General features: G+C 48.5%; 1 protein-coding gene across 11 annotated transcripts in view; it reads right to left on the bottom strand.

Annotated features, from left to right (window-relative positions):
- Positions 1-24,628, bottom strand: part of NRXN2 (neurexin 2) — a 326,517-nt gene that overhangs the window by 161,742 nt on the left and 140,147 nt on the right. For all 11 annotated transcript variants that reach the window (XM_063316920.1, XM_063316927.1, XM_063316922.1 and 8 more), the window contains 6 exons: positions 16,377-16,538; positions 12,585-13,023; positions 10,215-10,598; positions 8,823-9,026; positions 4,829-4,855; positions 129-248 (listed from right to left, as the gene is read on the bottom strand). In XM_063316920.1, the coding sequence (XP_063172990.1) occupies positions 129-248; positions 4,829-4,855; positions 8,823-9,026; positions 10,215-10,598; positions 12,585-13,023; positions 16,377-16,538 (1,336 nt within the window). The remainder of the gene's footprint in view (positions 1-128; positions 249-4,828; positions 4,856-8,822; positions 9,027-10,214; positions 10,599-12,584; positions 13,024-16,376; positions 16,539-24,628) is intronic.

The raw sequence follows: 24,628 nt of genomic DNA, 5'->3' as shown, positions 1-24,628 counted from the left end.
CTGAAATGAGTCAAGAAAGCTCCACTGTGGAGCCAAACCATGCCAATCCAGCCACTTTTTGGTAGTCTAGAGGGTTGTCCGAACCCAGTCTTGTGTCGCTAGCATCTGTTCCTCGCTCCCTGGCTTACCTTCCACGGTGACGTTGTCCACAGAGAGCTGCAGGTTCTTCCCACGCCGGAGCACGCGGACAGTGTGCCATTCGTTGTCGTTGAGTTTGTGGCCAGCGAAGAGAGTTTCTGGCCCTTTACCTGTGGACAGGATGGTGAGGTCAAGAGCAGCTGTGCTCCAGGAGACCCGAGAGCCGGTGGGTTCCCCACCCCTCCCACTGGCCCAGATCCCAGGTAGAGAACCCAGCCCAAGAAAGGGAGAATTCCCAGCCAACAATTTCACCAGACCTTTCATTTCTGCAATCACACACACACACACTGCAGACAAGTCCCATGTTGGTGTGGTTGCATCCACAGAATTCCTTACCAATCCCTTTGGTAAGTGAATACTCCAGACTGCGGGATCATTGGTTTAATGGCTGACTTCCCCCCACCTCTAGATGTTGTGGGAGGCTGGGGGATTCTGGGAGATGCAGGCCGGGTGCGCTCCGAAAGGGCTAGAGCAAAGAAAGCAGTACGCGTGCATGGGTAGGGGCTTCTGGGCCGCTAAGTAATCCAGGGATTGCGTGAGTCCACTGGGGTCTCGCAAAAGCCACGACGACGTTGTGTGCTTCATAACCTCTGCACAAGGGCCATTGTGACATGCGGGGTGTCACTAGAGGCCCAGGTGCGGGGCAACCCAGCAGGCTGTGATGAGAATTGGAACTTAAGGTTTTTTTCCCCCTTTGTCCTCACCATCCCTTTTTACTCTTGTGCCATGTCACTGGTAAGCCTGAAGACAACATCTGCCTTAATACTGAGGCTGGGAAAAATGTAAGGCTGGCAGCCTTCCAGCAATGTGTTCCAAGCAACTGTTTGGCACCTCTTGATGGTTAAGTGATAGAGTTTAAAAAATATATGCAATAATCTGGAATCCTTTTCCTTTTCTGCACTCGTATCACACCACTATCAGAGTTTCCCTTGACACCTTCATTCAAGCCAAGCCCACCTCTGTCAACACTAGAACCCTCTCTCTCCAAGGGCCTGCCAGTGCCCCAACTCACCTGCATCTAGGATTAGGGCGTGTCCAGAGTTTTGCAGCCAGGCTCACCTGGCAACAGGTGTGGCCCCGGAGCATCCTTCTGCAGGCCAAGGCATACCTGTCCATGCTCTTGTGAGCCAGGCAGGCTTCTGTAGAGGAGGGGAGGGGGCCTAGTAGAAAGGGGATTGGGGAAGAGGGTGAACAGATCCTGGGCAAGACTCCAAAACGGCCCTTCCTATGCGTTTGTCTTGACCCTTACGAGCAAGTCAAGAACCTTGAGTGGAAGATGACAAAAGGAAGCAGACACAGAAGCTGGACCAGCTTTCTCCCCCTTGGGGCCCCTGCAAGTCAGGTTCAGAGAAAAGCTTGCAAAAATCAATGCCAGACAATCACCAGCTTCAGGAACCTCTGCACCTTGGGTTGTTGGGCAGATTAGAAATCTCCATGGGAAAGAAGAAAGCTGTCTAGTCCCTGGGTTGCAAAAACAAACAAGGGCTTTTCTCAACCAGTTTTCCACCCAAAACCGGGATTCTAGCCTTCTTCTCGGGGCTGAGCAAGAGGAAGCGGCCCAAGGTCATAAGGCAGGCTGGAACTCACAGCCTCCCAGTTTCTAGCCTAGTGCCTTAACCATCACACCAAACTTGCATTAGAAAAGACACCGGAACGATGGAAGCAGCAGCAGAGGGATGCAAGCAGCGTGAGGCTGGTTCGGGCCCCTTGTAAAATGAGACCAGGTGACTGAATGCTAAAAGCCTCTCCTGGAAGTGCTTGTGGTCTGTTTCTTAAGACATCAGTACATCAACCCGCCCTGATATAAAGGGTTATTTTCATCCCAAAGGGCCAGCCTGCAAGACCGTGGGTGGCTTAGGTGGCTACTGCCCAGTTTGGGAACAGATGCATCCTAAAATGGAACTCAGTACAGCCTCTTCCAAATTCCAGGGGGTAAAAGAACAGCGGGCATTTTCTAAGCAATGGCGTATGCACTACAAAACATTTTGGTTTTTCTTCTTCTCTCACGACATCTGTATAGCTCTTGTGATTTTGGAGGTAAAATATTTAGGAGAAAATGCATTTCATGGTGAATTTTTATGCAGGCTTTTTTTTAAAAGCCTCTGCAGAAGGGTAGGAAACAGCTACGGACGAGGTCTCTACTGTGGGATTTTGGGGTGACCCAAATGTGAAGGATGGGGTTGTTCTCAGCTCATAAGGATAATTCTTGTGACCTCCTTTCGATGTATAGGGAAATGTAGGTGCAGATTGGCAGCCCTGTTAACCCCAACCCCACCCTGCCCCATCAGCCACAGCTGACTCCCAACTCCATGATCAAAAATCACCATTTGGGGGGATAGAGAGCCCCACCCACTTTCTCCCTACTATCCCATGAGCCCTTGTGCTAGGAGAGCCCTGGTGAACCTTTTCCATTGGACAGACCAGGAGCAGGAGGTGTGGCTTGGCCATGATGGCCAATCCATGCTTCAGACCACAACAGCAACTCCTGTGACAGACAGGCTTGCTTTCTTAGCTCTCTTTCCATCCAGCTCTTTTTTTGGAGGACCAGAAGGGCAAAATAGGTTTAGTCAGTGTTTCTCAACTTCAGCAGCTTTAAGAAGGGTGGACTTCAACTCCCAGAATTCCCCAGCTGGCATGTTAAAGTTGCTGAGGTTGAGAAACGCTGGGTTGATGGGTGAAGTTGAGTCATCCCCACCACAAGCGTTAACTGGGCCCTGCGGTGACTGGATCTGCTTGGGGCAAAATGGGAACTGGCCACAGAGGTCAACTTGGGTCTTCCCAAACACAGCAGGGTCCTTTCAAGTCAAATACATTGTGAAGTATTGTCCCAACTCCGCCACCAGCCAACGTGTCTGGCAGTGGATGAGGTGTGAAATGTTGCCCGGCCACATCCCTGATCAAATCCCTACCCATATTCCTCTGCCTCCAGGTGAAACAAAATCAGACCTCCAGATTTGGGCAAGACTTGCATCTGCCTCCCATGGGGTAAGCCCCCTTTCCCTAGACTGCTTGAGAGACAGCTGGTGTCTTCTTCTCCAGAAGTGGTCTCCAAGATACCCAGTTTTCACCAACCCCAACCATTTTTCGGCTTCTGCCTTGCTCCGAAGCAGTGCTCCAGTTTCGAGAGAAAAGATGAGGGGAGGTTCCGGGAAGCCGTAAGCCCCTGGTCCCATTCAACCCCTCCAAACGGCCAAAGGGAAATCACACATAAAGAGAGGGTGCCCTGCTTTGATTAGCCCCCTGTCATTTGAATTGTCCCCAAATTTCTATCCTCAGGATCTCTCAAGCTCCAAGGGTGGCGCTGAAAACCTCATGAAGAAGAAACGGTGCTATGAAAGTGGGTCTTGTGAAAGGGACCTTTGGGCTCCTGGCTTTTTGCTGTTCCTTAGAACCCATGGGGGAGCGGACAACACAAGATTTAAAGTCGGGGGGCTATGCTGCCAGTGGAAAATATCATTGCAGTGTCTTTTGGGGCATGCAAACATTTATTTACTCTTGACATCCACTCCTGAAGGCTCTGGAATATTTGCAGAAGATGTTTCACCAGATGTGGGGAGACAACTCCATCATCCTCACCCATTGGCCATGCTGGGTTTTGGGGGGCTGGAGTTCAGCATCAAGGAAGGACATGGAATTAGAGAAGTTCTGCTATAGGGAGACCACAGCACTGTGGAGTTTTTAACCTTGCAGCAAAGGAAGGTATAGGGAGATGGGAGAGGTGCAAAGTTTAAAACGCTGGAGTGAAAAATGTGACGTTTTTCTCCCTTTCTCACCATGTTAGAACTCGGGATCATCCAGCAGAACTAAATGAAAGAAAATCTCAGCTTCCTAAAAGAACTTCCTTCTTGTGATGTGGAGTTAAATTCTAGAACTCATGGCCACCTAGTACAAAGAGGATGCCCAGAATTCATGGAAATGAGCGTGCCAGTAGGACATACCCTGGGATAGCAGTTTCCTGCCTCCTGTCTTTGCTGTGGGGCTGTATTAGAAGGGAGCCCTTTCCTGCCTTGGTTTGGTATCTTTTACCCTTATCAATAGTCATAGGTTTACTAATGCATTCACCACTGTAATATGAACCATACAAAACATTAATGTAAGGTATCCCAAAATCTCTGCCACAGTAACGCATACTGTAAAATATAAGGTAGATTTTTTCCTTTTCTTTGCTTCTTTCTTAATTCCTATTTTTAGTTTGCATTTTTAATTTTTTTAACCTTTTCTTTCAGATTAAAGGTTGTCTTGTTAATTGTGTATGTATCAACTAAATAAATAAATGCGTTGAAAATGTTTGTTAGCTCCCCAAGGGCATTCAGCCAGCCCCTGAGAGGCCCAGAGTGCTGGCCTAAATGGGCGGTGGGCCTGATCCTGCAGAGGTCTTATTCGTTCCTTATGAGAGATGGGAGAATCCACAGCTCCTTCAGCAAAGATTAGGCCTCCCTTTCTTCCAGCCTCTACCCCTTTCCCCATTTCCTGTTTCATCTTTTGGCTGGTCTCCCTCAAAAGCCCTGGTACACAGATGCATGGGCGAACACACACACGCACACTTTTCCTCTTGCACAAGGCCCAAGCACAGCCCCAAACTGCGGGTTTAAAAGCAAGCAAGTCGAAAAAGAGAAGGGGTTGAAAAATGGATGCAGAGAGAAAGAGAGAGAGAAATTCCAAGAGAGAAAAAAATGAGAAGGCAACTTACTGGGGTTACAGCCTATCCTGACACAGTCTGAGACGGGGGGGCCAGGGTGGGGAGGGGGAGAGAGAGAAGAGAACGAGAGAGTTTTATATCCTTCAAGGAAACATCTGTCACCAAACACCCAAAAATACAGCAATGCAGACCACCATCTGGGGACGGGCACGCAACAAGGCAGACGCTTGCTCTGGCACTGAGGATGGCGTCAGGATCCCAATTCGTGGTCTTTCCAGAAGAGAGGGGCCCGGTGCCTCTTGATCCACACCACACACGCCCCCAATTTGGTCGCAGCTGGTTTGTGGCCACTAAAACCCAACAGGATGGGGCTGGTTGACTTTCCATCTATGCACAAAAGAGTGCGGGTGGTTTTAGCAGAGAGGGGTGCGTCTTCAGCGACTGATGGGGCAGATGCTGCGTCTTCAAACCCCCTCCCCAAAGTTTTGACAAGCTTTGCAATCCAGTAAGTGGGGTCAGAGGGCAGCCAGGTCCATTGGCGGGTGCCAAATCTGCATGAAGGGGGACATTCTTGGTTGGCGGTAGACGTTTACTCCATTTTAGTCTGAATCTCATTGAGGAAGAACAAGGAGAACAAAGCATTTGATGCAAACTCCATGTAAAAGTATTTTTTTTAAACCGCTTCTTTCTTCAGCTATGTTTAAAATGGGAAGATAAACTCTTCATTTTTAAAAATAATTTCTATTTTGTTAATGGGAAAAAGCATTTCCAGAGGAAGTGGGTCTAGCAACGGGAATTCAAGTTTCCCACTATTTTTTCTCATTTACCCTATTCCCTAAGCCTGTTGTCAGATCCAGCAGGGAAGAAAAGCAGAGACCGACGTGGGCTGAGTTCACACCATGCATTTACCCAAGTCAGTGAAAGACTTGGCTGTTGGCTGCATCCACTCAACAGGCTAAGCCTGGCTACTTTTATTCTGGTTCAGGGTTTTAGCATGTTAATTTTCATACAAGGCTGTGCAAATCTTAACTGGGTCAATTCTTTTCACCCATATCAAACCAGAGTTTGGAACTGAATTGAATGAGGTCATCTGAACTGATTCAACAAGTCAAATGAGAGTAATTTCCTTTTTCTGAATCAAATCGATTTGACAAATCTGGTTGGACCTAATTCACACAGCCCTATGAGTTTATGATTATATACTGAAAATTAATTAATTGAATAACCAGTTAAGTGAGTTGCATTGTATAAACACAGTCACTAACTGTAGTTTTCTTCCTTCTCTCCGAATCTTCATCAGAGAACACTGTTTCCCAACCTGGCAACTTTGAGACGTGTGGACTTCAACTCCCAGAATTCCCCAGCCAGAATTCTGGGAGTTGAAGTCCACACATCTTAAAGCTGCCAAGGTTGGGAAGTTCTGTCTTAGAGCTTGAAGCCAACACAAGGAGATATCAGGGAAACACTTCCCCCAGGAATAAAATTGCTTACTTGTCAAAGATTCCCAACATTCACCCGCAATTTCAATTAAAATCCCAATGTACGTAGATCACATTGCACGTTTTGGACACCTATCGTTCCCTTTCAGATCTTGGCCTACCACAGCCTTCCCCACCTTCCAGGCAGACTGACTTCAACTCCCAGAATTCTTAGCAACAGCCACACTGGTTGGAGAATTCGAGGACCTGAACTCCATACAGCCTTCCTTGCCAAATATGCCCAGGGGACAATGCTAAAAAAATCTCTGTTCTACAAAAAGGGCATGAGGCCTCAGCCCCGGACCACTGGCCATTCCGAGCGCCTGAAAACTTCAGGTTTGTGCACAGTCCCAAATTAGGGTTCTCATGGGCGGGCAGCCTGTCAGAGCAGCTTCTAACTGCAGCTTTGAAGACTTCAGATTTATTTGCCTGTGACTTGGGATTCCTCAGTGCTGGCAAGCGGCTCCCTTGTGATGATCAGCTGTGCAGAGAAAGGGGGGAAATGGGGGGGCAGCCATTCCTCCTCCCGCTAGCCCAATGCCTCCCACCCCCTGCCCTCCCAAGTCGCCTTGGCTGCAACCCACGCCCTTTCTGCAAGCTGCACAGCTGGGCCACAGCGTGCCGTCAACCGCGACAGAGCAGTGGATGCAAACCGCCACAGGACCGGGGAACGTCTCTCGTGGGAATGTAGGAATTCCTGGGTGGGGGTGGGGAGTCCTGGGGGGAGTCCTGGGAAACAGGGAAGGGAAGTTGTGGGGAGAGAGACTGAGTTTGGGTCACTGTGGCTGCTTGCTCTGGGCTGGCTGTTTATGCACCAATGAAGGGTCAAAACCCACAATGACAGAGGACAGGAGGGGTCCTGAGAAAGCAGAATCAGCACTTTTTCTCAGCCTGGGCCCTGGCGATGATCGATGATTGGGAGAGGGGGTTGAAAGAGAAAGGCATCTGCCCTTCCCTGGTCCCCCTCCCTGGCTAGCCCAGGCAGGGAGAGAAGGACCCTCACTCCAAAGAAAGAGGCTCAAAATTTGCAGCCCATGCTTGACCCTCGAGGGACGCCTCCTAGGCTAACCTGTCCCACGTTGCGCTCTTTCATCCCATCCCACATGCAGAGAAATCAGAGCGGCTGGGGGGGCGCGGGGGGGTGGGAATTGCTGCATTTGAGAAATCAAAATCCACCCGAGCTCCATAGGGAACCGCTCACAGGCAGGACCTCCAAGTGCCAGAGAAAGCGATCAGGGAAGGCAAAATCAGGCACTCTGCTGCTGGCTCCTGATGCGATGATTTCTGGTGAGGTTTTATTCCCTTCCCAGTGATTGCAACTAATGGTGATATTTGCTGATAGAGCAGGCAAACCCTCTCCAGGCAATTCATTGGATTACTCATGAGTAAATGTCCATTGTGGCATGATTACCAGCCCCCACTAAACGGAGGTGATCTTCACACACGCTCTGACTGAATTATTTTTACAGGTAGTCCTCGCTTACTGACTGCCTTATTTAGCAACCATTCAGAGTTATGATGGCTGAAAAAACTAAACAGCTTTGCAACCAATCCTCGCATTTACAACTGTCACAGCATCTGGAATCAATGGGGCAGCCGGCAGTAAAATTGCAAGTCACGGTCATGTGATGTCTCACTTAACAACCCATGGAGACTTGCTTAACAACTGAATGGGCAGTGATGTCGTAAGTCCAGGGTGGTCATGTGAGTTTTTGCTTAGTGACCACAGCACCTAGCAACAGAGTTGCCAGTCCCAATTGTGGTCAGTAAGCGAGGACTACCTAAAATTGTATCCTCCCACCAATGGGTTAGGCTTTGATGCCCATGGTTCTCAGCCTGCATGGTAGTCCATCACCTCTTGGTTAACTTGGCTCTCCCACAGGTGGGGATGAATATCGATTTGGTCCCACAGGTGCGGCAATGTCTCCTACCCAGTGAGAATCTTTCTAGCCTGTTCAGCAAAGACTGGGTGGGAACAGATCTTTGAACAATGTCTCAATTTGAAAGGGTTCTTCCTTGACATTAAGAAAAATTTGGAATTCAAATGGGTTCTTTTGACTACCCTGGAGGTCATCCAGGCTCAGGACACCTGTCTCAAACTTGAATCACAGCTGTTTTGGACTCAAAACACTCCTGAAATCATCAAAACAAGTTTCAGACAAAAAACAGGATAAAAAAACTGAAAATATTCAGAATTTGAACCTCTCTGGTCTTCCCTTGTGGAGGGGGCCTTTACTCATGAGTAGCCCCTCTGGGATGGCTGGTTTGCAAATGTCCCCAGGCCTTCCAAAACAGATAGCCAGAAGTACAATATTTCTGCACTGAGGGCCAACCCAGTAAGTGGATTTTCATCTGTACCCAAGCAGGTGGATTTTGCATTTGCAAAAAAGCATGTTTTCCTGAAGAATCCTCTACCAGAATTAAATCACTGGTGAACCAGTTGGAGGTTCAGCCCCCGGTTGTGGTCGCCCACACCCTGCAGCTTCCATAGTGTGGCTCCCTGGACAGAGAGGGTTGAAAGCTGGGGGTGGGACCAGTCCCTGGCAGGGCAAGGGCCAGCAGATTACCTAGGTTGACTGTGAGTTTCATCTGTCCCCCATCCAACTCGAGGCGCAGGGTGTCGGCAGATTCCTTGGAGGTGGTTGCCATCATGAAGCCGTACGCTCGCTGCGACATAAACCGGAGGGACACATCTTCGGCCTCGGTGTGCATGACTGTTGGCAGCATGATTTTCATATACATGCTCCCGTCGTAGCTTAGCACTGTGGCCTCTGCCCCAGGGGCAGTGGAGAGAGAATAAAAGACAAAACAGATAAGAATGATTGGTGGACTTCAACTCCCAGAATTCCCCAGCAAGCATGCTTGAAGTTGGGTGGACTTCAACTCCCAGAATTCCCCAGCCAACATGCTGGCTGGGTAATTCTGGGAGTTGAAGTCCACCCATCTGAAAGTTGCAAAGGCTGAGAAACACTGGCTTAAATCACTGGGCCTCAAATGTGGCCAGACGCCAGCTCCCATCAGCCTCAGCCAACAGGGTGAGTGGTCACAGACCCTAGGAGGCGGGCTAACAATGATGCCTCAAAGGTCAGTGGACTCTGGTTTGACTGATTTATATAATCCGAACTAATTAGGATTTAATGTGATGGTCCGGTTCACACAACAGGCTAGGCTAGGCTTGGCTAAAATTGGTTGGATAGTTTGTGAGTCGGGATGTTGCAGGAATCCCCGTGCTTTGCTCAGTGTGTTCTGGGAACCTGGTGTTACCTTATGCCATAATATGCTTTACTGGGTTGGATACTTACTAGGGACAAGGCACGGGGCTATATCAACCTGGGTGTAGGGTTTAGCCTGTTGTGCAAAGCCAGACTTTGAATTTTTGCAAACAGTGCTCTGTCTTCCAGCTAGGATTATCTGGCTGTCTGTATCCTGCTTCATGCATCATCATCATCATAAAAAAAAACATGAATGCCGCCCAACTCCAATGACTTCAGACGAAATGAAATGTGATTTTTTTTCTTGGTCCCTCCGGTTGTGTGAACCCAGCCAGCGTGGCTCATAAATCTTGGCGGACGGTTTAGCATGTTGTGCAAACCCAGCCCATTGTGGTTTAATAAATAAACTCATATCAGCATATCGAGTGAGTATCTGTCTGTCTGCCTATCGGACGCAGAAGAGGAAAGTGAGATTACCTTACTCCAAGCCACCCAATGGCTAGGTTTGCAAAATATGCTAGCTCGGTTGCTAAATTAACCCACTTTCTGCCCTCATAAAATATATTGACTCACGAACCGAAGCACCAAAAGGCCCCTCATTCAGGGTAAAGCCAGCCACTAGAACTTGATCGTTGTCATGCCATTGCAACCGCCAGATGGTGGTCAAGCCCAGGTCAAGAGGTTGTGTGAACCCAGAATGGGAGCTGCAGCCCGGCCCCGGCCCAACCCCGCCCAGGCCGCCCTCACCTCTCTCGCACAGCCGGCCCAGGTAGCCGGTGCCCACGCAGTCGCAGATGAACCGGTTCCACCCCTCGCGGCACAGGCCCCCGTTGTGGCAGGGGGAGCTGCCGCACTGCTTGAGGGTCTCCCGGGAGCAGAAGCTGGAGACGCCGGACACGCTCTGCACCTCGGCCAGGCGGCGCACGTCCCGGCTCTTGCCATCGATGAAGAGGTCCCGCACGCAGCCCACGTAGCCGTAGTTCAGAAAGGCCGTCCACACCTCGGGGGGCAGGATGAGGTCCAGCCGGTTCTCGGGGAGCCCCCCCAGGTACATCTCACTGTCCAGGTCCAAGATCTCGCTCTCCCCGCTGGCCAGGAAGGGGGTGCTGCGGCTGTTCACCGAGATGGATCCTGGGCAGGGACAGAACATTCTCACGCTCAGAACGGCTCGAAGCGCCCGAGCTCAAAGCAGGGGCCGCCCGGCATGCTTACGGGGTGCACGTCCGAACATTTCTTTTTGTTATAGTAAAGTTTACTAGGTTTCAAAAAAGGAAAAAACTACGAAGAAAGAAAAAAAACTAAAGAAGTGCAGAAACACAAGAGGAAAAATTACTGTTTTGAATTATCTTTGTTTTTGGGGTTTATTAAGATTGGGATTATTAAAATTGTTGTACTACTAAGTATAATAGCAGACAACAACTGATGTACTTTTGAATTTGATTCTTATTATGGTAGACAGAAACGTATAGAATAGCGGTAGGAAAGGAATAATTAAATATGTTTTATGTTTTGGAGGGGAGAAAGATGTTTAGGAGGTTTATATGAACCTTTTTTTCCTTTATTTTAATATAAGGGGGAGGAGTAACTGTACTTAGTGATTTTTCTTATGTGTTAAAGTGGAATGACTTATAGAAATAATGTGGTGCTTTGGTTTAATATAGAGTAAGAGATTGATTATGGAAATTTTGTATATCCTTGCTGTTAAAAGTCGGAAGCCACATCTTTCTGTAAATTTAAAAAAATTTTCTCTTGTATTTCAGAACATTTCCGATAAGGTTCAAACAACCTGTCTCAAGCGCAAAACATTTTGAATCTCAAATGTTTTGCCTGCCGTTAAATGCCTATTAAGCTTTTTGTTTGAAGTTTTTCTTAATTAAAACACTTCTGCATTTATCCAAGAGGCAAATGACGCTCAATTTACACCATTCCCCTCAATTTACACCATTCCCTTTCACTACTGAATTTGCACCATGGTCTTCCACAGTTGTTAAATTCGCCTGTTTTCTGGGATTGCACAATCCCCTCAACCGTTAATCAAGCCCAGGGGCCGAGTTCCTATGACACTATAAGCCACACAAAAACTAACCGGCGTTATCATGGACCAAGCTTGTTATGCAAGCGCAGTTACCGGATCAGTAACTGAACGGTTAAGGATCCTGTTGAAATCACAGGTCCCCCGTGGCAAGTGGGCTTTAAACCAGGGATTCCTGCAGGTCCCCTGTGGGAAGGAAAAGAAAATCTAGAGGGGAAACGGGGGACAGGCAGGGACTGAGAGCTCCACACTGCAGAGAAGATATGAATATGAATGAATATCTTTATTATGGTCTCTGACCAGCCTCTACGATAAAAAATAGTTTAATCAGAGAAGAGATTCAGTGACTGCCAATAGCCCTTCCAGCTCTCTGGTAATAACAAGGAGGAAAACAGAAGGGGGAAAGGGCGGAGGGCAAGCTTTCCAAGTGCTCCACGCTCTGCTGCCCACACCGGACCGCCAAGTTCCTGGCTAAGAGGGGCCTCTACTCTTAACAGTTTCTGCCCATCCTACAAGTTTGGGTCAAGGGGGCTCCCTCCAGGTCCCCCTACCCAGGGAACGTGCTCCCCACGTTCTTTGTTGCTGCTCCCCCATCTTTTAAACCACGTTCCCTGCGTAGCCGGGGGCCCCTGCTGTCCCAGTTTTTAGGGAGACTGTTACAACGTGGTTCCTCCATCTGGCCCTGGAGTTGGGATGCTGTGATCCTGTCCCCTTGGGAATGCAGGGCCGTGTGATTTGGGATACGCCGATTGTTCCTGGTGTTACGTTATTTGTAGGTTGTGTGATATTACCAATTCGTTCCTTCTTATTCTATTGTCTTTGACTCAATTTACGGAGGCCGGGGCATTTGCTGCTCCGAGTCGTTTGCAACTAGAGCGGCCAATAAACCCAGCAAAACGAATGAAGAATAAAAGAAAGAAACCGATCTGGAAGACGCCGTTGCGACTGGCTTCCTTTGCTTGGCCCCCTCCCGCTGCTGGAGCATCATCCCACCCGGATGGCTTCTCTCTCCCCCAGACCCAATCCTTGCCCATCTTGGATGAACGGAAGACCTGCCGATGATGCAGCCTCTGTGGCCTACTCACCCTTGCGCCCATCGCGCTGGAAGTCCACGTGGCACCACTCCCCGTCATTCACCTTCTTGGTGCTGGCCCGCATTTTGATGCCCCCCGAGCCCATGTCCAGCAGCAGGTAGAGGTAGCCGTCCAGAAGCTCCATGGCAAAGTAATCTGCCTTGTGCATGCGCTCAGATCGGCCCTCCTTCGGGGGCTGCAGCCGGCCGTGGCTGAAGAGGAGAAGCCCGTTGGGCTCGGTGGTCCGGAAATCGAAGGAGATGGAGCCGGTCTTCTTGGTGTTCCACTTGGGCAGGGAAATGTACGCCTCGGGGGACTCAAAGGTGACCGGGTCGAGGGCGGCGACGTTCTCACAGCGGAAGACCAGGTCGCCGTTGATCTTCATCTTGGGATCTCCTTCCTTGGCCAAGCGTGACAACTCCAGTTTGAAGTCATTGTTCTTGTAGACCACCTACGAAGAAAGGGCCAGAGCAGCAGTGTCAGCCAGATATCATCAGCGGCCCACTCCTTCGACTGCCACCGTCCATTTCACCCAATCTGAATCGCCTGGTCGGTTCAGATCAACCAGTCCACTGCACTGGGTTGAATTCAATTCAGCTCAGAACAAGGACCGTATTGCAGGCCTGAAGGTCCTCCAGCCTGACATCGCAGTGGTGGTTGTTTCTGCAGCTGGAGGGAGACCAAGCACCTAGGAGGGATATTTGATGCTGCAATATTGTCTCCAAATCGGAGGCATCAGATCCAATCCAGAGACTGGATGAGATTCAGGACCATCCTGCCAAATCGTCACGCAAAGTTAATAGTCAGCCACGTGGCCACCAGATGCAAGCACGCTCTCTCCCTCTTGGCAACCCACTGTGTTGACGGAGAGGACAAGGCAAGGAGGCAGCACTGCGCATTATGGAGTTATCTGGGAAGCCCCTTTGAATAGGCGAATGCTCGAAAGCCTTTCTACAGCTGGGCTCTCTGGATTCAGTAAGAATATTATGGTGTGGCTAGAAAAGGGTTAGCAACAGCCCTCTTTATGGAAAGAATACGATATTTGGGACTTTTTTGCTAGAAAACAAGTGCGTTGGAAATATGATGGGATGAGTAACATGGCGAAAGTGCAAGGAAGATATTTTTCTCTGTCTTAATGGCTGGAACCCCAGTAAACTGAATGGAAGATCCAGGACCTTTTCCTGCACAACTGCAAATCAATGGTCTGCTGGAATTCAGAGATTCCACCGATTTGACGCTCAACTGTAGCATGGCTGACTCCAGACTCTGAGCCCCTTCAAAGCGCTGAATTAATCAGAGGCCTCCAATTCAACTAGTCTTGGGCTAGTTTGGAAATCTAACCAGCTGTCCTGACAAGCAGGAACCACGCCGAGACGAGGAGTAGGTCTCTAGTGTTTTTTTACTGCTACGTTAGACAGAAAATCCTACCAAACTGAAGAAGTGTGAGAAAACCCATGCAGATAAACCCCAAAAGTCAAGGCAGGTCTGTTCTGTGTCTCTTTGAATGGCTGCTCAACTCCTCGCTACTGCGCCTGCGTTTTCCCCCCTGGATGGGGCCCCCTCCTGCTCGCCATCAGTGCTCCTGACATCAGCTTCTGCAAATAGGCTAATATTTTTGGTTCCCAGAGAGATTTCAGAATTGGAAATCTGATTTGGATCCTATCTCATTTCTGAAGTGATTCCAGTGTCTGAATCATGTCCTATTTATTTTACAGATCCAATCAAACAGGGCACATCTATTTCCAAATGAATTCAAAAGTCCAAACCAGACTTTTCAAATCAGTGCAGAGATTCCAACCGGATCAAATGTGAGATCAATCCTACCTGAAGAGGTCCTTCCCTTGTCCATCCACATCTTTCCCAATGTTGCTTCACTACAGGTAGTCCTCACTTAATGACCACAACAGGGATCGGAAAACTGGTTAAGCAGTGCGGTTGTTAAGTGAGTCACCATGTGACCGGACCCAATTTTACGACCATTTTTATGACCACCCAGCTTCCCCAATGGACATTTTTTGCCAGAAACTGGCAAAAAAAGTCGCAAATCATGATCACATGACTGCAGGACGCTGCAACTGGTCGTAAATGCAAGCCAGCTGCCAAGTGCCCAAATTGCAATCACGTGACTGTGGGGGTAGTGCGACGTTTTGCGACCGTCGTAAGTGTGAGCACAAGTCATAAAGCACTTTTTCCGAGGCTGTCGTAACTTCAGACCATTGTTAAATGAATGGTCGTTAAGTGAGAACTACCTGTAGGTGACCCTCAATCATTTCTTCCTCTGACTTCTCCTTTGTTATAAGTGACAATGGCCCCTCCATCAGCTTTTGTATTTAGCTTAATTACTTGGTCCAAGTTGTACAGGATATTAAATAGGACTTATTAAATGGGACTTACCTGGATCCTGCCATGTCACTGCTCTACCTTACAAGATGGATTTGATCTGGAAGCCTTTTTTGCCTGTTGTTTTCCTCTCAGTGTCACTGTGGCCCTAACTGCGTGTTTTCTTCTAATCTTTACAGAGTTTGTACAGGAAGTCCGTATGCAGAATGGCAACTGTGCAACAGCCGTTAAAGCTAGTGCAAGATGGGAAACTTGGTGGAAAGGGGTCTGCTTTTAAAACAGGGGCATCTTAGATGTGTCCCATAATATCTAAGGAGCTCCTGCCTGGTCCCTGCCTTGCCCTGGGTTCAACGCAGATCCCGCCAGCTTTTTTGGAAAATAAAAATGGAGGTTGAACTGCAGCTCAGAGCCCTGTCCAGAAATGTGCTTGCTTACCCCAAAAAGAAAAAAAGTAGAAGAGGAAGCTGAAGAGGTAGAAGGCTCAGACAGTTTGCCTTCTGAGAAATAAAGACTGTGTGGTCAGCCGCAACCGCCAGGGCGGCCATTTTGCGAGCACACCCACGAGGTTCTTGCAGAGCTCCGCACCCCGGCCCAAAATGGTCGCCCCTCCCTAGGTGGAAAGAAGTGCCTTTGAATGGAGGCGAAAGCCAGCAGGAAGGGTCAGACCACGAATCCCTCCCTTGCGTAGGACTCACCCCCTGAGCCAAGTAAGCTCAGGCAGTGATTGTTCTCACGTGCGACTAATCTGTTTCTGACAAATGGAAACCCTGCCTATTAAATGACAAATGGGCTGTTGTCAGCCCTGCAAGGTAGACCAACTAGGAAACCACAGTTATGGATGCTGATGCTACTTTTATTGGAGGGTTACAGTAAGGGAACCTTGCAAGCCTGAAGGCGCCTCCCCCCCCGGCTCCATCTACATACCAACTAGGGAGGGTCTGTCTGAGACCCTTTCTTGGGCTACAGTTCTGGCCCAGACTCAGGTTTCTTTTATCTGACCATTGTCTTGGTTGCAGCTCTTCCTCCTGTCCCTCACGGCTATTCTCACAGTCGTACATCTTACCTGAACAACTCCACTGCTAACTAAACCATCATCCTGTCCCAGGTGAGTCCTTAGCCTGGGCAACCATGGGTATGCAGAAAGAGATGTGTGTTGCCTATAAACCAGCCCATCCAGTGCCCTCCAAAGCTAGGGAGTTGGTCGCTCCCAGAATTCCTAGCTAACATGACCATGAGGACTAGAAACTTTCTTTACATATTACATTGATTTATATGGCTGAAACCCTAGGCAGCTAACAACACATTAAAACAATAAAAGCAACATTAGTGAAATAAAAAAAACCAGTGATGCTAAGAAACTTTGGGAGTGGAGGGATCAGGCAGAGGAGATGCTCCTTAACCTTGCCCTAGCAGTAAGTTCACCCCCGCCCCCCGGCTATAACCAGCCCCTCCCTGGCAACTCACATCCTTGAGGCATCCCATAAAATTGTTGCTGACGGGGGACCCGGGGAGGTCAGCCGTGTTGGGACTCCCTCCGATATAGAAGAAGTCGTCCGAACCCAGCATGGTGTAGTCCTCTTGGGTGTATCCGGTCGTGGTCAGGATTCCGTCCACGGAGATGGTCACCTGTCCATCGTGAGTGCAGGGATTGCGGGAGGGGGGTGTGGGGGGAGACAAGGAGACAACAGAGTGTTAACCGACCACAGGACTGATGGGAGAAGGGGGAGGCTTGGAAACTGGGGGTGCCAACTTATTTTCCGGTCTGGTTGTCTCTTTGGAGAAATGCCACAATTTTTTTTTCCCTTGGGAAGGACATTACAGGAAGGGGGATGGGAGGAAGGAGGACAGACAGACAGACCAACTGGCAAGGGGAGAACATCTGCACAAGGCTTGATGGTCCAGAAGGGGAACTGGGCACCATGACTACCCCACCCCCATGCAGCCCCCCCACGCTCCAATCTTAGCTTTCCCAATGCCTGATGCGCCAGTGAGCTGCAAGTTGGCCCTGCCAACCAAGGGATGCCCTTTTCTGCTGCTGTCCAGGGAGAAGTGCCCAGAACTGGAGGAAACTGAAGAACAAAGGAATCAGAATCCGGGGAGCAGGTGAAACACGGAAGAGGGCGGAGGGGGGCTTATACCTGCCTCGGCAGAAGAACAGTCGCTTTGCTCAGCTGGAGCGCTTGAAGTTCCCGGCTTCTCTGCTGCCGACATCCTTTGTGCACAAAGAGGCTCGAACACTCTTTTAGTGGCTGGGTTCACACAACACACTCGGTTCGGCTGAAAGCTCGGTTCATTTGAACCTCAGCATCTTGCGGGAACCCAGCCCTGCTTTAATCGGTCGTGGAAAGTAGACCAGCCCCATAACGTTTTTGGGCATCAGATGTTTTGCAATCAGAGGAGCTGCAATTTGTTAACCCAGGTTTAGGGTTGCGGGCTGGGTAGAAATCCCGGTCCCAGGTATCCTGCATCCCCCGCACTACAGGCTCAGCAGCATCTGCCCACCCTGTGCTCATCCTTTTGCTGGTGTTTTCTTTGTTGACTATTAGACTGCAACGGAGGACAAGTGCCAGCCATGACTATAAAGCAAAGAACGTGGTCTCCAGTGGGCACGATGTTTGTGGGAAGCTGCTGACCTCCGTACCTATCAAAGTTTTAAAAAAGACTTTGCAAAGAGGCCAAGCACCAGCCTTCCACATCATGGTTTATTTCCAGAGCTGGGCCCCAGAAGTCGTTTTAGAAAATAAAAATGATGGGTGGCTGCATCATTGGGGGGGTGGGGCAATGTGTCTGACTGCCCAGGAGAAAAGGAGGTCAGCTGGACTGCAGGGAGCAACCTGGGGTGGGGGGTAGAAGAAATGACAGGGAACAGCCACATCAATTCACTTTCTGGAAAAGGAGGATCGAACACCAGGCCTCCTCCACTGCAGCAGCCATTTTGTGAAGGCACTCACAGCAGGCTTTTAAAATTCTAAGATTGGCTGCCAGCTTAAAGGTAGCTTCCTAGAGAGTCCTACTTTTAGACCCCCTTGGTGGCTTGGGTGAATTTTGAACGCTGACACCCCCCATGTCCTTATTCTTTTATCATTATTGTACTGAATTTTTATTCTGTTTGGTTTTATTGGACACTGCCCAGAGTCAGTTTGGAATTGGGTGCTGCCTAAACTGAATAAATTAAATATAAATGCACATGTGCTGGAGCCAAGGGAAATGGTCAAGGACATTGTCTTCAGGTACTCTGACATTATCTACCTACCTACCTGACTTATATGGTCATCCATCTTTTGTCCCATAACCCTGGGTGGATCACAAAGCAACAATAAAAACATCAAAAAATCTTAACAACTCCCAGCATCTGAAACACTCCTTCGCACATCAACATTCAGCCTTGCTGGGTGCCAGCTCTTCACGGCCTTCCCATAGGCTGGCGGGGTAGGGGGGGTCCCAGATCTTGGGGGGGGGTGTTCCACAAGGCAGGGGTTGCCATGGAGAGGGAGCACTTCCTAGGTCCCACCAGATGATAACATTTGAGGGAGGGGATCTGGAGCATGCCCACCCGATTTGACCTGGTGGGACAGGCAGATGCCCTCAGCCTGGTCCCACGCCATGTAGGGCTTGAAAGGTGATAACTAGCACCTTGTATTGCACCTGGAAAGAAACTGGATGCCAGTGCAGCTCACACAGCAGCGGTGCAGCACAGGCTAACCATGGAGTGCCGGGAACTGTGCAGGCTGCCACATTCAGGACCAGCTGTAATTTCAGGACGCTCTTCAAGGTCCATCTGGAAATTTGATGTCTTGAATCAGGCTGTTGCTTCAAGTACATCAGTAGTACCAACTGTCCTGGAGAGAGCTTCTGTTGCAGCCAGCTTAGCCATTCCAGGCCCATTCAGTGGACCCCAACAGACTGCTTTTTGGATGTTAAAGAAGCAAGACAGGAAGAGTATTGATGCTTTTGAACTATGATGTTGGAGAAGACTCTTGAGAATACCATGGACAGCCAAGAAAACAAAGAAATAGACTGAAACAAATCAACCCAGAGTTCTCCCTCGGGGCACAATGACCAGGCTCAATTATCCTACTTCTGACACTATCCAAAGACCTCACCCTCTGAAAAAGGCTCTGATGCCGGGAAAGGAGGAAGGAAAGAGAAGAAGGGGATGACCGGCAGCAAGGGGGATGGACTCAGTGCCAGGCTAGAAGCTGGGAGACTGAGTTTGAGTCCCGTCTTAGGCACGAAGCCAGCTGGGTGACCTTGGGCCAGCCACTTTCTCTCAGCCCTAGAAAGGAGGCAATGGCAAACCCCTTCTGAAAAACCAGCCAAGAAAACTGCAGGGACTTGTCCAGGCAGTCTCTGAGAATCGGAAACGATTGAACGGATTAAAAAAAAAACGTGCAAAGTTATAAAGATGATGGTCACAAGTTGGACACCTTTGCAGAGCAAACCCAGTCAAAAAGAACTGAACTGCAGGGCTATTATTGGTCCACATCATACTTCCAACCCGCCTGCACTCCCTTCCCAAACCCAGGAGATGCTCTACTACTGTCAAGATCCTGCTGTGTTGTAGCTGCCTTAGTTTCTTCTCCATGCAGCTGCACCACAGATCTCTCCGTGCAGGGCCCCAGGCCTCCATTTCCCCCAGCCCAATTCCTAGAAAATGGGGAGCTTGATGGGACTGATGCCTCCAGGGCATGTGATGTAACGGCTGGGTCTTCAGATTCCCATTACAGTTTCTGCATTTATTGTAGCTTGAGATCTTAGCCTGGAGAAAATTTTCCTGTACCTTGCATCAAGGAATCCTGGCAGGAAATTCTACCCCCTCCTCCTGAAAAAGCTGATTTTACTGCCAGAAGAAAGAAGATTTGGCATTTAAAAAACAAATAAGCAAGCGGGCAAACAAGCAAACTGTCCAGGAATCCATAGCAAGTAGCGCTGAGCCTTCCTCAGGAAGAGTGACAGATAAATGCAAAGGAAATCCACCCGTTTTAGAAAGCGAATCCTCAGCTGGACTTCTTTAAGAGTCTTGATAAGCTGAAAGAGCAGAGAAACTGCTTGTCGGTTGCTTGCTACGTTGCCATTGTTGGCTTTTACATTTTATTTATAGCTGTGAAATTGGCTTTATTTGTGTTGGCTCTAAACCACAAGCCATTTGGGTCATGTAAGCCCCGCTAAAACCCACGGAAATGCATCGAGGCTTAATGGTCGTGGGTTTCAGCTTCGGAAAGCCGCCTGGCCAGCCGGGAGTTCTGCGTCTGCCCGCTTCCTGTTTTGTTTAGTTTAAAAGAAGTGAAAACTTGGTTGGGAGGATTCTCAAGGGCTGCCTGGCTCCTTTCCACAATGCGCTTGCTCTCAGGGCTGTCTTAAATCTTAAAAGAAATCCCAAGGAAATGCTCAAGGCTCCGAGATGGCTTGGTTCCCACCGACTGGGTTACTCCAAGCAGCAGCTGGGCTTGGGTCGTGCCCAAGATCTGGTTCTGACCAGAATGCATGGGAAGCAGCAAGGAGGAGGCAACCCGTAGGTTACATGCTACAGACAACGGATGGGATAGTTAATATCCCCGAAGATGGAAATAAAATTCAAAATAACGGTGACAGAGACAAGGCAACGTTGTGCATTTAAGAAGAGGTGAACTGGCTTCGCTTAGGAAACAAGGACTCTTAAGGGAGAGGCTTAGGATGGGGAAAGAGCTGGCTTGAGAATCGGACTTATGAAAATGATTTGGAATGTTAGTTGCCTGCAGCCTGAGTCAATGCGGCTGCAAGGAGACAAAGGCCACTGCGGGTGGCATCAGCGGATGCATCGTTTCTCAGTTAAAGGAAGAAAGAGTTCCTCTTTAGTTTGCGCTGGTCAGAGCTCACCTTCTGCTCTGTGTCTCCATCCAAGCATCAAACTTTAGGACAACTGAAACAGGTTTAGGGCACTCAAGGATCACAAGGATGAGCTGGTGACCAGAAACCAAGTCCCATGAAGAAACTGGAGGAGATGGGCATGTGGGGAAGATTGGAGGGATATGACTGCACTCTTCCAGGACCTTAAAGGATGTTGCACAGGAGAAGGCCCAGACCTGTAGTGTCCCAAGAGAGGAAAGCAGGTCAGTTTGAGTAAAGGTCGGGAAAAACGTCTAAGAAGTAACAGCAGGACCAATGCTTCAGAAAGAGGGGGGGGTGGTCCCTTTCATAAGATGTCTTCAAGCAGAGTCTAGCCAGCCATCTATCTGGGATGTTTTAATTTGAATTACTGCACTGAGCAGGGGGTGGAATCAATGGCCTCAAGGGTCCCTTTGAATTCCAGAATTCTGAGATGGGTATTTTTGTGGCTTAACATGTCATGCAAACCTGTTAAGAGTCACCAACCCAGAAAATGGGTCCGTTCCGTAACCAGAGGTAAGTATCTTGGGGAAAGCAGCTACGGTGTAAAGGAGTCTGTGGTCTTGACCGGCCTGGAAAAATGTGGCAGTGTTCCTGCCTCCCAAATCCAGATTTTTTTCAGGATCCATGAGCACGTGGCTCTCAGGACCCCACTCAAAGCTGGAATCACAGCCCCCCACTTCTTAACTATCCCATATTTCATGCTACGCAAAGAGAACAGAGGCAGTGCGTCTTAGCCGAATGGGGGGCTGCTTACAGAAAACAACAGGAAAGGAAAAATTCAACAGGAAGCTCCACACGAGGTGCATTTCCAGCTCTTCCTGTGCTGATCAGTGCAGATCATAGAATACCAGGGTTGGAAGGGACTTTGGAGGTCATCCAGTCCAACCTGTCAGTGAAGGAATCCGTCACTACTGCATCCCCAGCAGATGGCCACAGTCTCTGTTTGAACTCTTCCAGCCCAGGAGACCCAAGACAGCCCTGGTAATCCCTAACTTTGGGGCTGATTGGAGGCCACAGAAAAGGAATCACACCAAGGACTGGAGAATAGAGAGAGACATTAACCCCTCTTGTTCAGTTATTTGCACTGGAAGGAAAGTTGCAGCAGATGCTTGAAAAGGAACTCCTTTTATCCTGATTGTTAGCGATGCGTTTATTTTGGCATTTACACTGATGTGCTGTCAAACGACTCTTTCAACCGGGAAAGCATGTAATTTCTTACTGATTCTTGTTTAAAGAGCTGTAAGGTTTTAATTAGAAGTCTTTGTTACTTAGTTTGTACTTTTGAAGGATGGCTGCCTCCAGCATGGCTTTGGATGGGAAGAGAGGACAGAAACTGAACACACGTTGCTGAGGGAGCCTCCGCATTTTCCTTGTCATCCTAGTGAAGAGCCACAGTCCAAGAGGAGCAGGGGCCAAGATCCACACAGCCCGCTGATATTTTAAATTTTTTTTTTGCGTTTTCCTCCTTTTTCTGATCTTGTTCTGCCATGCACTTTCCCCAGCCAGGTGCGTTCCAGAAGTCTTGAATTTCAGTGCCCGTAACTCTCTCCCTGCCTGATTCCCTGGAGGGCATTAAGTTCATTCACACTATCTCTTTAAAGCGGAGTTAACAGAACACAGTGGTTGTCTTCACAGGAGAGGTGACACCCAAACAAGCAAACTGTGGCTTAACAGGAGGGCTGGGTTCTTGCGATAGGACAAATCACAAACGAGACCACCTCATTTTAACCTAGATTTGGGTGTTCTGCAAATCCAGTTGCTCCATGTATGGGCTAAGAGACATCTTGCTGTCATAGGCAGGGGTGAAAAACCTTGCACGGTCGAGTTACTTGAACTAACCCATTTGCTCTCAAAATGAGTTCTGTTGCAGAACCCATACCAAGCCACAAAAAAGCATAAGCTAAGTTACTCAGCTCATAGTAGAACAGCGTTTGCTAGACGTTTACTAGACCCATCTGAACACAGATGACCCGGACTGGACAGGTGTGTCTGGCCGGGGCTTAGGAAGACATTTAGCCCAAATTCATGGACATCTTCCCTTGCCTACTGCATGTCTGAGAAGCCATTATGTTCTGGTCAGATTCACACACATACTATTTTTTTTTCCAGTTTGTTGTGGAAACCCAACATTTCTCTTACCATGTGATGTGAATCAGTGAAACCTACTGAGCCACAAGATGACTCATTTGGGCACTGCACATTACATGAAGACAGAAAACTTGGGTTAGTACAACATGCTAACCCCCTTCCCAACGATCAGTCAGGCTTAGCATGCTGGGTGATTGCTGCTGTTTGGTCTTTTACTGACCTGGTTGTGTCCTGTGAGTGCTCAGCCTAATTGTGTTGTACTAGCCTGGGTTTAATGTGTTGTGTGAATCGAGTGTATGAGTTCAGCTGACCAACTCATTTCCAATACATCTGAACAGCCTTCAGGCTAAATTGATGTTATACTTACACGCTTCCAGGTTTCACCTACATGCAGGTAAAACAGCTAAAATGTTCTGTCCCTTGCAGTTTGATAACTTTTATGGAATTTGTCTTGGATGATGTTCCCACCACCACCACCCACCTCCACCTTTTACTTAATTGTATTTCATGCACAGAGTGTTTATAATGCTAATTTTATACATTTATTAATATTTGTATAACCCTAAAAGATGAGTTTGCAATTTTTTTTGTTTGCACTGTAATTTTTGTGTAATATAACACAGGGAGGGAGGGAGGGAGGGAGGGAGGAAGGAAGTCTGCTAAACTTGTGGACCAGTCCTGATTGCTTCTGTTGAGTTACTGTTGGATGCTTGGGTTGGTCAGTGGCAAAAGAAGAAGGGGCTGTCCTCGGACTACTGGCTCGACACCATCAGAACAGACACTGGAATGACTTGGATGGAACTAAAAGAAGCTGTAAAAGATAGAAAGGCGTGGGGAGCATCGATCCACAGAATGACCGAGAGTCGGACACGACTGAACTGACAGACTCTTTCTCTCCCCCTTTTGCTGGCCTGGTTCCCTTTCCTCTGGTTTTTCTGCTACCGATTGTTATGCCTTTGATTTTAACAACATGCCACTAAATGGCTTAAGGACAACATCAATTGTTGCACGCTGCCCAGAGTCACTTTTTGTGAGATGGCTGACCATATAAATTTGATATATAAACTATCAATAAAAATAAGGAAGGTAATGTTCCAAACTATCATTAATGCTATTTTGCAAGTCAGAGCTGCTCTAATAAAATATTGTTTGGAATGCTTTTAAAAAAAATAGCGAATAAAGTTTTCTTCTGTTTCTTAAAGGGTTGGGATAGCTGGCTTCCCCCAAATCAGTTCCCTGCAGATGCAAGGGATTATAACCCAATCATCTCCATGCTGGGTGAGGATGATGGAAGTTGTAGTCCAGCACATTCATAAGTACCTTTCTGGGGATGGCTGGGTTAACTATTTAAAACATGACAACTTTAAATTATTTTAAAACATGCCAAGTTTTTGGATCTGCTTGCTTCTTCATGCCTGGCTAAATTCTTTTCTCAAAAAAATTTTTTTGTTTGTGGATCTCTCTCTCTTTCTCTCTGCTAACAAATGTAGAAGCTCCTGTGCCTCACTGCACACTTCAACAACTGCCCAGAAGCTTCTGCAATAATCTTCTTCCTAGAGAGCTAGGACTCTGCTGTTTTCTTTGCACAAGGCTGACACAGTTAGTAAAAGTCCCCTGTGACTTCTGGTGACTTCCTGGACAGGTCCATGGATTTTCTTGGCAGCGACATGGAACTTGGTCCCCACTGCCTTCCAGGGGAGAAAGAGGGATCTTCCCAGCCTAACCTCTGGCCCTGAGACCTCCTGGTCCAAGCTGGTCTG

Source organism: Candoia aspera, chromosome 17 (assembly GCF_035149785.1).
Source record: "Candoia aspera isolate rCanAsp1 chromosome 17, rCanAsp1.hap2, whole genome shotgun sequence".
Lineage (NCBI taxonomy): Eukaryota > Metazoa > Chordata > Lepidosauria > Squamata > Boidae > Candoia > Candoia aspera.
Note: the sequence above shows the minus strand (reverse complement) of the source record. Positions and strands in the feature narration are given on the sequence as shown.